The 15,668-nt window shown below is 44.8% G+C and overlaps 1 protein-coding gene across 4 annotated transcripts; it reads left to right on the forward strand.

Annotated features, from left to right (window-relative positions):
* Positions 1-863: 863 nt before the first annotated feature.
* Positions 864-15,259, forward strand: LHX9 (LIM homeobox 9). Of its 4 annotated transcripts, XM_074598524.1 has the most exons (7): positions 870-965; positions 1,101-1,170; positions 1,266-1,384; positions 3,116-3,318; positions 4,174-4,529; positions 9,894-10,096; positions 11,307-15,259. In XM_074598524.1, exons 3-7 carry the CDS (start codon positions 1,268-1,270, stop codon positions 11,562-11,564), a joined length of 1,137 nt encoding a protein of 378 aa, XP_074454625.1. In that variant the 5' UTR covers positions 870-965; positions 1,101-1,170; positions 1,266-1,267; the 3' UTR covers positions 11,565-15,259. The 4 variants fall into 4 exon arrangements, with proteins under 4 accessions (XP_074454623.1, XP_074454624.1, XP_074454627.1 ...); XM_074598522.1 differs by having other exon boundaries at positions 864-965; positions 1,101-1,384; XM_074598523.1 differs by having other exon boundaries at positions 866-1,170.
* The last annotated feature ends 409 nt before the right edge of the window (positions 15,260-15,668 follow it).

The raw sequence follows: 15,668 nt of genomic DNA on the forward strand, positions 1-15,668 counted from the left end.
AAGAGTGGTGTGAAAAGTAAGTAGGAAAAAGGGAAAAGGAGGGGAGGGGGAGCGCAGAGAGAGAGAGAGATTAGCCGGGTAGGAATGCATCCCCCAGTCCCCGGCACACAATGATCGCTCGCAGCCCGCAGCCGGGAGGCGGGCGGGGGGAGAGAGCCCCGCAAGAGCATCCCCGGGCGGCTCCGCTCCGCTGCGCGCCCGCCCGCCCCGTCGACGGCCGGGACTGGCCCCGCATCTGCCCGCGGAGGGTGCCGGAGGTCCTACTGCGGGCCCGGGCCGGGGTCCCGCGGGGTTGATGCTCCCCGGCGGCGGCAGGGCGGGTAAAGCCCCGGTAAACTCTCCATCCGCCCGGGACCTAGCCGGACGACGCCGTGCCCTCCTGCCTCCGAAGCCCCCGCCCGCCGTCCCGCCCAGCCACCCCCTCCGCGGCCGCGGGGAGCGGTCTGGCAGCTCCGCTCCGTCCTGCCTCGGCTGCCCCACAACGGCGCTTCTCCTCCCTCTCCCCTTCCCGCGGCGGTGCCAGCCCAAGGGGCCGCGGAACGGAGCTTCCCCCGGGGGGAGCGGGGCCCCCGGGCCACCCTGCCCCTCGCCAGGCGCCGCCGCCGCCAACTCCCGGGACTCCGTGTTTGGGGGAGGTAATAAACCCCACCCCACCCACAGCCCCACTGTAATGTTTGTCACTGCTTGCCCATCACTAGGGGTTGAGAGGAGTATGACAGGTCTTTGTTGTCTGAATAAAAATCAGTGGCAGCTCAAGGGAGAGAACTCCTCCTACTAAATTATCAAAAATGGGCTGGCTTTAGTCTCTTAACAAATTGGACAGAGCTCCGGAAAGCAGCAGTCCCAAATCCAACCTACAGGCACTGGGAACTTTAAAGCAACCAGGGACTGCTGAAAATAGCACTTCTTTTTGCTTTCTTTGTATTCAAAACTATATCCTTTCCCGACCGATTCTACTGCCCCAGGTCCAAGTCTCTCCAGTCAGGAGCCCCAGCTCTCCAGAACAGTAACAGATCCTTTAGCTCGCTTTTATTATTTTATTTTTAAAATTAATTATTATTACATTTTCTTCCCCTTGTTTGTTTTCTGCACATCTTCAGGAAGCCCTCGGTGCTTGTGCAAAGAGAAGCTCCTATTGCAACCTCCCTCCCTGCGCTGTTGCGCCTCGGTGTAAACATTTTGGATGATCTAAAGACTCTGGGGTCTGTATATGGAAATAGTGGGGTGCAGAGCAGAAGAAAATACTTGTCCTTTCCGTCCCCCAGCCATGCTTTTCCACGGGATCTCCGGAGGCCATATCCAAGGAATCATGGAGGAGATGGAGAGGCGATCCAAGACCGAGTCCCGCCTGGCCAAGGGGGGACAGATGAACGGCCGAGAAACGGTAAGAAAGGAGCTGGCACTCTTTGAAAGGGCGTCCCTGCAAGCATGGACCCGCAGCGGGACAGACCCTGCCTTTGGGGAAGAGAAAGCCCCCGCTTCCCCCTGCCCGTTCCCTGCCACCCCTTGCTTGTAGAGACCCCTCCGAAGCTCCCTGCAAACCCACCCGTAACGCTGGGTGCTGCGCTGGCCAGGCTCAGTTACGCGTTTGTCTAACCAGTGTGGTTGCGTGTGCTCTCTGGAGTAACGGGGGAAAATATTTTAAATCCTAGCAGCGACGGGTTTTCAGCCCTCACAGCGAAGCAGCCTTTTGCCCCCTGCTCGGCTGGCTGCGGCCGCTCTGCCCCGTCCGAGCAGGGCTGCGGCTGGAGCCTCTGAGGTGTGCGCTACTTTTTTTTGCAGTCCTGGCACCTCCTAAATTAAACCGCAAACCGCGACTGCTTACTTTTCGTAACCATTTTTGGTCTGAAGTGTGGGATTGATACAAAGAGGCACCGCTCGCTCTGCATGTTATGCCCGCCGACTACTTTGCTAGCAGTAACATCTCCTCTTTTATTAGTCAAAGGACCAAACTCTTCATAAATGTACTAAGGGATGGTGGCGGAGAAACCGAGTGTCACGCTGCGTTTTGTGCAAAGCGAGATCTCCCTTTCTCCAACTTGTAGGGCTTCCGCCGATCGCGCACAAGGCTCTGCGCACAAAGTAACAGCCTGGAAAACTGCTTTAAGGCTTTGAGCCTTAGGATCCTTCCCCCCTTCTCCTAAATAAACTCCCGCTTTGTTACATGAGGATTTGCAATGTAAATTCAACTCGCCTTTTCAATTGCTGGGGGAAAAAAAAAAAAAGAGACAGTCCGAGGAACACAACTCCAGATTGGAAAGCGAGCGCGGAGTTGCCACTTTAACACAGTTGCGACTTTAGAAAAAGATTTTCGGTATTTTCCTTTTTTTCCCCCCCCGTTACTTTATCAGCAAACGCTACCCCAAGTTTCACAGCAGAGCTTTTGTTTCCGCCGTCCCCCCGTCTCCCTTTGTCCCGAGCGACACTCCTCGTGGGGAGCAGATTAATGGCAACTTGCAGAAGTTTGATGATGAAAAGACGCTAGTTTTAGCGGAAACCAGCCTGTGCCACCTTTCTGTCCACGTCCCTGGCCGGGGTGGTGAGCGTTCACGTTCTTTACACCGTCCACCTGTCTCCTTTCTCATACTTCTGTTTTAAACGGCCTGGCTTTCTTCAGAGACGGGGGTTTGGCTGTTTTAAGCACTGGTGAAAATTTACCGGAAAATCGGTGCAAGCCTGCACCCTCTGACATAAACTTTTGGTGCAGCAAACCGGTATTTTCCTAATTCAAAGTGCCGCTCTTGTGGAGAGCTCTAAAGATTAAAACGGCAAAGTAAGGGGGAAGCTGAGCCTTTCGCTTCGGGACCTCGGAAAAGAATGGGCTCCGCTTTTCGTACTGAGGCCTAATCAGTTGCCTTCACATATTGAAATGACATTAGATCGTTAGGAAAGGTTTAATGGGATAAACACGAAAGCTGAATCGCGGTAAACACTTTCCTAGCGGGGATGGTCCCTGTTCTCCCTCAAACTTCCCGCCGGGAGCAGGCAGTTTGGTCCCAGAGTGCGGTCTCTTTGTGCAAGCCCCGGGCCCTGCGCAGGAGCCCGTCCCCAGCCCGGAGCGCCTGCCTGTCTCTCTCTCCCTGTCTCATCCCCTTGTGGTGTGGTTGTTTTGCAGAACATGCCCCCAATGAGCCCCGAGAAGCCTGCTTTGTGTGCTGGTTGTGGAGGGAAGATCTCAGACAGATATTACCTGCTGGCTGTTGACAAACAATGGCACCTCAGGTGTCTTAAATGCTGTGAATGTAAACTGGCTTTGGAGTCAGAACTCACCTGTTTTGCCAAGGACGGCAGCATTTACTGCAAGGAGGATTACTACAGGTACAGCAATCAGTCCCCATGGGTTCAAAAGCACACCCTCTCACAAGACATTATGAACCAAAACGCTCTTTTCTCCACACGGGCTTTCAAGGGTAGCTTTTCGCAGTCAGCGATTCCTTAATCCTGTAAACGTGTCCCTTCCGAAAAGTCTCGCACGTTTAAAAACTGAACGGATCGACCGGGGACACGCCGACTTGAGCACGCGTGGCCGTCCGCAAACGGGCGAAGGAGAAGACCTCGGGTCACCTGCTGATCCGCGGCTTCCTTCCGTAGAGACCAGCGTAAGACCGCGCAGAAGTTTCCCTCTGCCCGTAGCCGGTTGTTCCGCGGGCCAGGGAGCGGGCCCCGGGGCTGGCGTGGCGGGAGGGGCGGCGAGCGGCGGCGGCGGAGCCCGCTGCCCCCTGCCCACCCCCGCGGCGGGTGCCAGGCGGCCGGGCCCCGGCACTGTTTATCCCTGCTTTACAGCTTTCCCGGGATTCAGCTCCCCGCGGCTGTTCTCGTCCCTGCACGAACGCCAGGGGAGCGGGGACTGATTTCCCCTCCCGGTTCCGGCAGCGGGAGGGCTTTTCCATAGGTCCTGAGCGAATAGGTCCGTTTAGCAGACAGTGCGAGGCGTTTACCCCGGGACCCCACCGCTGGCTCCCCGGTGGCGTTCCAGACAAGCCGGAGCACCGACACCAGGCGGGTCAGGGGCCACAGCCGGCAGCAAGGGCCGTCCTGGGACCGGGGAGGGAGCGACCCTGGCGGGGACAAGCTCCCTGCCGGCTACCCGTGGCCGGGAGGGACGGTGGGCGGCACTGGGGCAAGGTCTGCCTTTGCCTTTCTAGTTGATGCCCACTTTTTTGTTTCCTTCAGAAGGTTCTCCGTGCAGAGATGTGCCCGCTGCCACCTTGGGATCTCAGCCTCTGAAATGGTCATGAGAGCCAGGGAGTCGGTTTATCACCTGAGCTGCTTCACCTGCACCACCTGCAACAAGACTCTGACCACAGGCGATCACTTTGGCATGAAGGACAACCTGGTTTACTGCAGGGCCCACTTCGAGTCCCTTTTGCAAGGAGAATATCCCCCTCAGCTGAGCTACACCGAGCTGGCCGCCAAGAGCGGAGGGCTGGCCCTGCCTTACTTCAACGGCACTGGCACAGTCCAGAAGGGGAGGCCCAGGAAACGAAAGAGCCCTGCCTTGGGAGTGGACATCGTCAACTACAACTCAGGTGGGAAACGCACGCCGAACCTCCCTCCCGCTCCTCTGAAAAGAGTGTTCTCGGGCTTCCCCTCAGCTAGGCAGTGCGTGAGTAACTCAGCCAGGCCAAATCTTGCTTAACCATTGGAAAATCAAACAAACAGCCCTCTGAGGGTTGGAGCGTTTGCAGGAAAGCTAACAGCAGCCCTCCTCAAAGGCTGTCTTCGCCTATTAATGTCAAACACCCAAACTTAGCCACTTCCCAGGGTAAAGACAAAAAAAAAAAAAAAGAAAAGGCAAAGGGAAAAAAAATCACGACCCCAAAACCACAGCGTTCTTCTCTATAGGAACCTGAAATACTGTTATTGTATTTTATTAGCAAAAAGCACTTCACCAGTTAGTCCTCAAATTAGAAGAAAAAAAATTGCATAAAAGCTATAGTATATGGCTCCTACAAAGCCAATGAAGTATGTACATAACTTGATATAGATATTCATGCTAATTAATTCTTCAGGCTAAAAAGTTCTGTTTTACTGGCACAGAAACGATCAAACTGTAGAAGAGGCCAACGAATAAATGTTGTTCCCTGTAACTAAGCCCTAACAAATGTAATTAAGGAGAAAGGTTTCTGCTCTCAAGGGTAGGAAAGGAACAAGTTCTCCCCCTTATTAAATATCTTCCCTAATTACAGTCATTTAAGTACCCAAACCGTGCCTAAACACACAGTGTTAGGGGCCAGAGGTAAAGGATTTTCAGGTATCATCAAGCAGATTAAGCAGCGTTTCATTAGATGGAAGATGAAAGCAGTAAGGGTAAATCCGAATTAAAAAGCTACCGACTCCAAAATTTATTTTAGTGAAACTTAAGTTCCCTGTGGACGTTAACGAGGGAAGACGGGTGTGTGATGGAAGGAAGGGTGGTACAAGGTGTCTCCCTGTGAAGTGGGAAGCCGTTCCGGCAGGTAGCAGGGGGCTCCGGGCTGGGCAGCGGCGGAGTGCTGCCAACCGCTGGCCCCGCCGGGGAGTCGGGAGAGGGGTCAGGGCCTCCCCTTCCAAGAAACGCAGGTCGATAAAAGTGCACTGATTTCGGCCCGGAGCTTTCTCCCCTCCGCCACCATTGCGATTCATAAGCAATCCTCCATCGCCCCCCCGCAAGCCCCCTCCATCCCTCCCCCGGCACCTCCTCTGGGGCTGCTTGTGAACGGGCTTTAGCTGGGAACTGGGTAGCTGCAAAGCTATTTCATCTCCTCTGATGCGTAGACCTTGGAGCCAGGGTAATCACTGCGCTAATTGTTCCTTGTTAATTGAAGATGACATTGGAATCCCTGGCTACGGAGCGGTTTCCAATCAATCCTGAAAGCTGCTAAAGAAAAGGGAACCTGTAGCGCAGCCAGGATTCATTCAGTCCCGGCTTCCAATGCTGGGTTTCCCGTACACCCGCTCTTCGGTCTGCGCCCATCTCCGATCCCCACACCATCACCCAAATTCCCCAGATCCCTAAATGGAAATTTTTCTAGGGACATCTTATGGTTAGAATTGGGACCAGAAATTAGGGAAAGATGAAAAATTGCGGCTCTGATAAAACATCCCCCAAAACTTCAGGTCAGGACTCAAGAGAGACATTATTTGCGAATGCCGTCATAGTTTTCATGTCCTAATCTTAGAACTCTCCTTCTTTACAACAACGGGGCATATAAAATGTACCACTGACTTCAAATGAGATTAAAAAGCACTATCCATTATGAAAATACAACTCACTTCACTGAGATCTCACAGAATCCTCCAAGCAATGGAGAGAGAGGGAGAAAAAAAAACAAACCAAAAACCCCCAACCTAAACACAAACTGGATCGAATCTGGTACTTTGGACTCAATCTAGATGTTTGAGAAATTTGATCTGTTAAGGCCGTGTTGTGTTTGGTTTTTTTTTTTTTTTTAAAGTATTATCTAGCAATGTCCAGGGTTGACACATGGTCTCGAGAAAATACAGTTTGCAGCCAAACTGTGCATCCGGTGCAAACGAGTCCAGCCCGCTGACCCACCGCGCTCCAGATCCAGGGGGAGGAAAACGAATCTCTAACAGTTACGAAATGAGTTGCAGTAGATGAAATCGTTTCTGGAAAGAAAAAAAATAAATGTCTAAATAATTGGCAGCCACTTTCCTACACGCATTTTTCGTTCCCTGCCCTGTGATTCAGTAACTGCTCCTGCACGTAATCATTTACAAAGGGCAACCAGTCCGCTGAAAACTAAATGGATACATGACTGCCGCCTTCAGAGAAGCGGGACACGGGTAAGAACCATCAGCCAGCCCGCAGGCGGGCGCTTTCTCCCGGGCGTTCGCTGCGGTACCTGCTGCCCTCCTGCACGGCGGGCAGCCCGCCCGGCGCGGCCCGGCACCGCGGGTTGGGCTTGCGAGCCGGCGGGGCTACGCGGAGCCCGCGGGACTGAGCGGAGGCGGCGCGGTCCTCCGCTCCCGGCCGGGGCTTCCCTGGGCCCCTCCCCGGCTGGGAGAGGAGACCCGAGGGGCAGGGGCGCAGCCCTAGCCCGTACATCGCCTACCTGCGCTAAAGCACGCCCGAGCCGGCGGAGAGTGCCCCCACTCTGAGCGGGCAACTTCTGAGCCATGTCAAAAGTTTACTCCCGTCATTCGGCGCTGGGTGAGAAAGACGAATTTAACATCCCCAGTAAACCAGTCCGGTATCCCCGACTGTAGGGTGTCCACATCGATACGGCAAGCCATTATGGAAAACGCATCAGACACTTAAAACAGCGCACTAACTACGATTAAACCAAAAACCTCACCAAGCTGAGCATAAAAATACATGTATTTGCAAGCGATCCGGCAGTACCTGGCTCAGATTTGTGTATACATTTTGTTTCTGGGGAGCTGAGCACAGGGCCAGAATGGAAAATCAGATTCTGCTGCCGGATCTACAACAGCTTTTCTATTCTGTATTTTGTTTAGTAGTTTAATTTCTGTTTCTCAGCTCCTTGGTTGTAAAGTGGAAACACAACAATAAATAACTCAAAATGTTATGAGGTAAAAGCCATTCATACTTGCGAGCTGTCTGGAATTAATGTGAAAAATGGAAGAAACTATTCAAAAGTACTTAAAACATTCAAGGCTTTCTCTATATTACCTCTTATATCATAGAATTAATATGTATTTTGAGGGAAACTGTTGACTTATAGCCCACAGGATATAGAAATGAGATGGTGAAGAAGATTTCCCTAGGAAAATATTTTACACAGCTGTTGCTCAAAGAGCTGTTTACTTTATTTCATTATATATATATGTGTGTGTGTGTGAAAAATATGAAGAGTTCACTTGAAGAATTCTTGGCAATAAAAAGCAAACTGTTCTAGCTCTTTCCAAAGCAAAATTGAACAACCCCCCAACCCCTCTGCAAAGAAATGAGCAATAATGTCTTGCCCGATTTTTTGCTTTCCCTTAGTTCTCCAGGAGATAGTGTAAAACTCTGCTCCGTGATGTGGCCAAACCACATAATGCTGTGTCACCTACGTAAAATAGAGAGTGAGCTAATCATTGCATAAACCAGGATCGTCCGAGGATGCTTGAGGCCCTCTTCCCATTTTCTCTTGAAGATAAAAGCCAAAATAAAGTAGATCGCAGACAAAAAAATAGATCACGGAAACAAAGGCAGTAAGCAGGACAGAGGAGCCCGAGGAAGTTTGTGTTGCTGCTGTAAACCTGAGCGAGCCAAGGAAAACAACACAAACAAACAGCTTGCAACTGTCTGAAGTAAAACCTGAGGACTGAATTCTGGTACTCTGAGTTATGTCAGCTCATAAGTTACGGCCCACGTAGTTTGACTGAAGGCAGCGTGATTGTTTGTGAAAACAAGTAGTAAATACAATCCAAATCTGGTCTGAATTTGTGTTTAAGGCAACTTTCAACTCCTGATAATTTCAGAAGTGTCAGCTTACTTTGTTTGAAAGTGCAGATATACTTCTTAGCAAGACTAGAAGCGAATCTAGCTATAATTAAATATTCACCTGATTTTCTGTCAAAGTGTTGTCTTACCAGCATCTGTTCATGTTGACTTGTCTTATAATTCAAAAGAGAAAACACCTTCAAGAAGCTTTTTATTTTCTCCTGGTTTCAAGTTGCTTTGCCTCTGTTTTTAGCACTGTCAACATCAGTCTCTCTCTGTATTGTGTGCTTTCCCTCTTTCTCCTTCTCTCTATTTCTTTTTCTTTTTTTGAGAAATAGGGATCAACTAGGCCTAGTAAATAACCCAATAACTATTGCAAAGTAGTTCAAAAATTCAAAAGAGCAACTAATGAAACGGTCTAGTTTACCGACATTTTGAAACATTTTTAATTAGCTGTTTTTTAATTAATATCCCCTGCTATGATGACATCATTAATTTTCTCCTGTGTGACTGAGCTACCTTTATAAAATGAGATCCTATAAATTGGTAACCTTTGTTTTTAAGCTGAAAAGAAAAATATAGGTGGATATCTTCCTTTTTCTTTTGCCAATACTACAATTCCTTTCACCAATATGAAATAATGATGTCACGATCCCTGAAGAGTTGCAACTCTTGCTTACAATTCACACCCATAAAAGTGTAATGTGAGACAAATTCATCATTCATAGACACTTCGAAAACCCTGAATCAGGGAAACTCTTTTAAAGTTCTGGGCCACTAGTTGGTTGCTTGTAGAAATGTCCTAAATCAGTACCAACTAAGAGCTACTGCTGACTGGCGTTGAGATCGAGTGACTGGATCAAGCCTTGATGCAACTGCTCTCTAGACATCTTCTACAGATGAAGGTCTTTGAGCAGTTCATATAAACTCCCAGGCAGAGTCCAAAAGCATTTATTTTATCAGCAAAAACCTCCGTATTTTACGCTTTCTTGATGAACTGTCATAACAAACTTTGCTGCTGTATATCTCTTCTTATTGGTGCTTGTGATTTGGGGGAAAAGCTCAGGAACATTCAAAATGCAGGTTTGACCTTTATTCTTCTCTCAAGCTAAGAGTGTTTCAATGAGTGGGATTTCAAAATCTGAATGAGATTTCAAATGACTCTTTGAATGCCCAAAGCAAAACCATCACCACAGGGAAAAGACTTGTTTGAAAATAAATGCCAAAGGAGAGAGAACTTTTTAAGTCTGCCCTTAGTAGGTACAGGCCTGGGGGACATGGTGTGTTTTAAGAATAGGAAAAGGTCATCTTCTGGATCTTTTTTGTCTCATTTAATTACCACGTCTGTACTTATCCTTGCACCATCTTAGCCCTTCCTTCCTTTCTTGCTTGTTTCCTTCCTTCCAAACAGTATGTGACTTAACATTTTTGCCTTGATTCCTTTGTCCTACATGATGCATGGCCACTAATTCCTTGTTTCATTTTGTTTATTGAACAGGTTGTAATGAGAACGAGGCAGATCACTTGGACAGAGACCAGCAGCCTTATCCCCCATCCCAGAAGACAAAGCGCATGCGCACCTCCTTCAAACACCACCAGCTTCGTACCATGAAGTCCTACTTTGCTATCAACCACAACCCAGATGCCAAGGACCTCAAGCAGCTTGCCCAGAAAACAGGCCTGACCAAGAGAGTTCTGCAGGTAAGAGGCCACATCACAGGCTTGACAGAATTTTCCCCTACCCCTGCCAGTCAATAGCTTTTCCCTTACGTGTAACTATAGCGATATATGTAGACATACTTTTGCTAGGTTTGTCCCTAGTGGGTGTGCAGAGGGGTGTGGTATTACATGGCAGGAGAGCCAAATGTATGCCCTACCACCCCAAGGCAGCCAAATATTAAAATGTGATTTGTAATTACTTGCATCCTCAACACGAGGAAACTGTCTCCAGGGTCTACCAACCCAGTAGATACCCACCTCTCTGTGGTGACCTTCTTAAGGGTAGAAGTAGCAAATCTACTCATTTTATACACACTGGGTGAAGCCTTTGGGCTCCCCTGAAGAAGTTAACGTGGCCCCTCAGTGAGCAGATCCCCCGATATATAGGAAGCAAGCTTTGAACAATATGATTCTCCAGGACCAGCTGTCTCCCTCTCTCAGTGCCTGTTAGACAACTGATACCACTAAGGGCCTACATAGTAAAAAGTCACTTCCCTGTGAAGACCAGCCCAGCAAATTACATTAAAAAAATCCCTATCAGGTGTGTGCTAGCTCAGTGAAGTTAAGGCAAGGTGTGTATTATATGCAGAGTGCCAAAGAAGGGCAGTGATTGAGGTAGAAGGAGAATCTATTAGCAGCAATTCCTTGTCTGTGTTACATGTCACCTAAAACATTTTCAGTGAACCTTACGGAACGGAAAGACTGGGTGACCCATATCAACAATCCATATGATAGGGATGGTGTAATTACCCCTCCTTCCTCTTCAGTATTTTAGAAAAATCAAGACAAACTTTCAGCCTTGGCAAAAATCTGCTCATTCACCCTTCGCCTCAATCTTTATCATGAGTCTTGACCCCAAACCTACCCAACCCAAGAATACATCAGATGGCCGTCAGGAAAGTTGCTTTCCTTGGGTGAATGATCGAGCAGATTTTTCTTAAGGCTGCCCTACGAGGTCTGTATGCTGGGCTGCGATGTTCCAGTGAGCGCCCATAGCGCTGGGCCTTGTGCTCAGGGTCCCGCCTGTGAAAAAGTCAGCGCTACCAGTAGCAAGTGAAGCTGTAGAGTGACTTAGGTGATTTGCCACTCAAAAAACAAACATCCAAAAAGTGACTTAAAAGCAAAAACAAAGACAAAAATAAGCAAAACAAAACAAGCATCGGTAAAGAAATCAATTGGGATTGGTTTGCAGGTTTGGTTTCAAAACGCAAGAGCCAAATTCAGAAGGAACCTTTTGCGGCAGGAGAATGGGGGTGTCGATAAAGCTGATGGCACCTCACTTCCGGCACCGCCCTCAGCAGACAGCGGCGCACTCACTCCACCCGGCACTGCGACCACTTTAACAGACCTGACCAATCCCACTATCACTGTAGTGACATCAGTGACCTCTAACTTGGACAGCCACGAATCCGGGAGCCCCTCACAAACTACCTTAACGAACCTTTTCTAACATTTCAGTTTTTTTTTTTTAATTCTTACTCTTCTTCTTTATTATTATTATTATAATTATTATTTTTATTATTTTCAAGCCTTTTTTTTTTAAAAAAATACAAACCCACAAAATATTTGGGAAAATAAACAGCTTGATGTGTAGCATCTGCAGCCACTTGGCAAATGAGTTTGAAGTAATATGTTGCTATAATAAATGAACATTTACTGTTGTTAAATTGTACTCAAATTTTTAAAATTCATCGAATAACTGAAGAGAAAGTTATGAATAATTCTAATAAGTGCCTCTTAAAATTGTATGTTACTTATTTCCAGAACCATGAAAAAAATTCTTACTACCACAAAAAAAGAAAGAAGATTCTTTTCCCTCCTCGATAACCAGATAAAAAACAGTTTAATTATAGCCAAAATAATGCTGCTTCAGGATCGTGTGTTCACTTACAACATTTAAGAACCCCAAATTTAATTTCATTTTTATAATGCATCTAAAATTTTTGTATGATTTTTTTTTAAGATTTGAAAAAGAAATACAAAATGAATTAAACTAATCGTTGAAATAGTCAGACTGGAAGTGCCAGTGCTTTCTTCTAATGCGTTAGTCACAAGCCTGACCCTCCCTGGGCACTGGGGATTTTCACTGGGGTAGCTGAACGCTCCTCTGCCAGTTCTTCACCCAGCTGGGACATCCTTGGCCACCACTGAAAGTTGTGCCTGGATGGAGGGCTTGGAGAGAGAGACCCAGTGATGAGAGTGCCTGTGGGTGAGCATGGCAGGATCAGGCTGTTGGTCTCCAAATTTGTGTCCTGTACATGAAGGAGGCAAGATCCGGGAAACACCCTCCAGAATGAGCTCACTCCTATAGGGATATTATTAAAGTAGTAACAGCAGAATAACAACTGAAGCGAGGAATTCTGCTGATCTGAAATGTCTCATAGAGAGCGTTTTTCATTTTTGCCTGTGAAGCAGTTCTGATTTGGAATTAAGAAAAAAAAAAAAGCGCGGTTCGCTACACAGCCTTGATGCTGTACCATTAAAGCAAGCAGGAGGTTGCCCAGCTACTTTAGTGTGCACAAAAATAATTTCCAAGAGGAGGTATGTGTGCGTACTGTTAAAATGAGGTTTTGATAAATCATACTTTTTTTTTTTCAGGGAAAATGGAAATAAGCGAAATATAATTTATTAAGATGTTTAAGGAAAATATTTCGGTACAATTTATTCATTACTATTTTGAATTTACTTTAGCTGTTTCCTGAGATTGTATCAGACACTTTGTTTGGCTCATGAACTTAAAATCTTTAGTTCATTAATATCTCTAACATATACTTTAACTTTTTAAACTTTGTATAAAAGAAAAAAAATATTAGCAAAAATTCTTACAAAAAAGGGAATTGGCAGTGAATAATTTTAAAGCAGATAAACTCAGAAGCCTTGTGGATGCTGATCTGAATACATTTCTTAGTTTACAATAGTGATCTTTCTTTTTTTAATTTTATTTAAGCTAAAAGTCTGAATGGTCTGGGCAGTGGTGAATGTTCATTTGTATCCTTTTATTGTAGTTGAACACCAATTAGATTGTGGAGAGTCTCAGAAACAAAACAGAACAAAATCCAGTCAAGATCTATGTCTTGCTTTTAGTGGATTGTTAGGAATAACTTTGCACATATACCCCACTTTTTAGACACCATCAAATCTCTTTTTTGGTGGTCAAAGTGGCTATTTAATATATTTCAAAGGTGTCCTTTTTGGCTGTATAAATGTGTGGTTACATATTGACAGTTCACTGCCCACATTAAAGTGCATTATTGTAATTTTTGCTCAGGGTTTTTAGAAAATTAGCACAGAAAAGTAGCTTATTTTTAAAAAAAGATGATGGAAGAGATGTTAACACTGTAATAGAAGAAAGGTGTGTTTGCCATTATATATTTAGCAAGTATGGTTATCATCTTCTACGGATATTAAATCTTGACTTTTCCTATTTCTATTACCTTATGGGCATTTACCACTAACCAGACCAAACGACCTTGGTAAGGCTGAGATCTTTATTAATACACTTTTACAGGTAAAAATATTGATACTTATAAATTTTGTTCTTTGACAGAACAATATATGGTACTAGAGATCTACTTTATTAAGTAGACTAATTAAAACTCAGTTCTACTATGTGCCTTATGATATACCTTGGGAGTAAGTTTGTGAAAAATCAGGATATATGTGTTGTTTGTTAAATTAACTGTTTTAAGCCCTTTTGACACCTCACTAGTTTTGTACTGTTTTACCTCTTATTTCTGAAACTCTTTTTATGGTGTATCCTGTTAGAGGGGACAAACATGTCATAGAAAGCAGTTGTGCACTCTTTCAGATATAGTTGATAAATCCAATAATCTTATATATTGAGCTTCGTGTTTATAGTACAGTAAGTGGTCTAGCAAAATTGTCCATGTTTCTTTGTTTATTGATAAATGCATTGTATAGAAACTATTTCCCCTAAATATTTATGGACCAAACAATTGTGATATATCCTATTAAATTTGTGTGAATAAACCATTTTGAATCTAAGGAGTTTTATTTCCCATCAGTTTTTTTTTTGCTTGTTTTTTTTTTTTTTTGTTTAATTTAAAGTCTACATGTACCAGTGCGCCTCTTTGCTTTTACGGTACCTGTGAACAACTGGTATTAAACACGGAAACACGGCCTATTAAATATTTTAAAATCTGGTCCCTTCTTAGATTTTCAATTTCTTCATATTCAATGTATATGCTACTGCTGGTGCAATTTAGATTTTAGCCTTTTAACTCCCTTTTTTGAACATGCAAAGTAATGCCCCACTGATTTGATATTGAAACCCTGTCTTAGACTTCTAAAAAAGCCAGAAAACTAGCAGCTAAAGTAATTGCATGACAAATATAACCTAAATAATATGATGAAATGAATCAAGATTTAATGCTAGGTATATTGAACACAAAATAGAATTGCAGACCCCGAAAAGCCAGGTTGCTCTGTAGTTTAATAAATTGTCACTATGATTTCTTTCAGGGAGAACAAATCATGGGGCATTACAGCCAAACATCCCGACGTTTGAAAATTCCCTAAAGTATTAAAAGAAGGGGAAAAGTTTGATCGGAAATCCACTGCAGTGAAGACAAAGACAATATTAGGTTATGATAATCATACATTTAAAAATCTATTGAGCCAAAAAAATAAAAATAAAAGACTTGATGTCATTTTCTGAATGTTAACAAAACATATGTTATTTTATGGTGTCTAATTAACAGAACTGAAAGCTTCAACAAATTGTGTGGTATTAAAAACAAATTTAGAGAAACTATGTATAAAACCAGAGCAACCTGGCAGCAATCTACCCAGCCCATATTCGAAGAAAACTTTTATTTAAAAAAAAAAAATCACATTTGTCAAGCACAAGTACTTGTAAAATAAAATCTGAGTGCATTCATTCCACTTGCTTGCTAATGTGTACTAGTCATACTAGTCTGTTAAATGGATTTTTGTAAATTCAAAGAGAACTTTTAACTCATTCAAGATCATAGGAATCAAAACCCAGTAACTTTAGTACTATTGTTTCTGATTTTTTTTTTTAAATGAGACAAATCTGCATGCACTTTTCCATCTGTCACATATAGTGTACATTTCTGTATGATGAATTTCTCTTTGATGTTTCTTGTATAATAGCTTTCATTAATAAACATTTTATTTGATGCAAACATAGTTAACTTTATGTAAACACATAGCTAATTGTTCCAACTAATTTAAACTTTTCTTTTGAAAAGAAGCAGTACAGTGCAGTTCCCATATGTTATATATACCTAAAATCACAAAGAATGAGGTAGCAATACTGTTGCACAGTGTAAAATTATTTCCTTTGGTGTTAACTTCTTAATTTTTTAACTTCTTGTATAAAACTGACATGTTTTAAAAAAAATTCCCACCAGCATCAGAAATAAAACAACACCCAAATTCTTCATCAATACAAGAAAACATAAGCAGTACAGTATTTAAAATCCTGAATGACTTTTAAAGTACAAGGATATAATTTGTGGATCCCTGAGCTGTTTACATGGTCACTATGCAATGAGCAAGTAAGTTACAA

This window comes from Larus michahellis, chromosome 8 (assembly GCF_964199755.1).
Source record: "Larus michahellis chromosome 8, bLarMic1.1, whole genome shotgun sequence".
In the NCBI taxonomy this organism is placed as follows: Eukaryota; Metazoa; Chordata; class Aves; order Charadriiformes; family Laridae; genus Larus; species Larus michahellis.

Coding starts and splice junctions, on each gene's coding strand:
- LHX9 (XM_074598522.1), top strand. CDS start 1,211: ATGGAAATAGTGGGGTGCAGAGCAGAAGAAAATACTTGTCCTTTCCGT. Junction 1,385..3,115: donor AGATGAACGGCCGAGAAACG/GTAAGAAAGGAG, acceptor GTTGTTTTGCAG/AACATGCCCCCAATGAGCCC. Junction 10,097..11,306: donor TGACCAAGAGAGTTCTGCAG/GTAAGAGGCCAC, acceptor ATTGGTTTGCAG/GTTTGGTTTCAAAACGCAAG.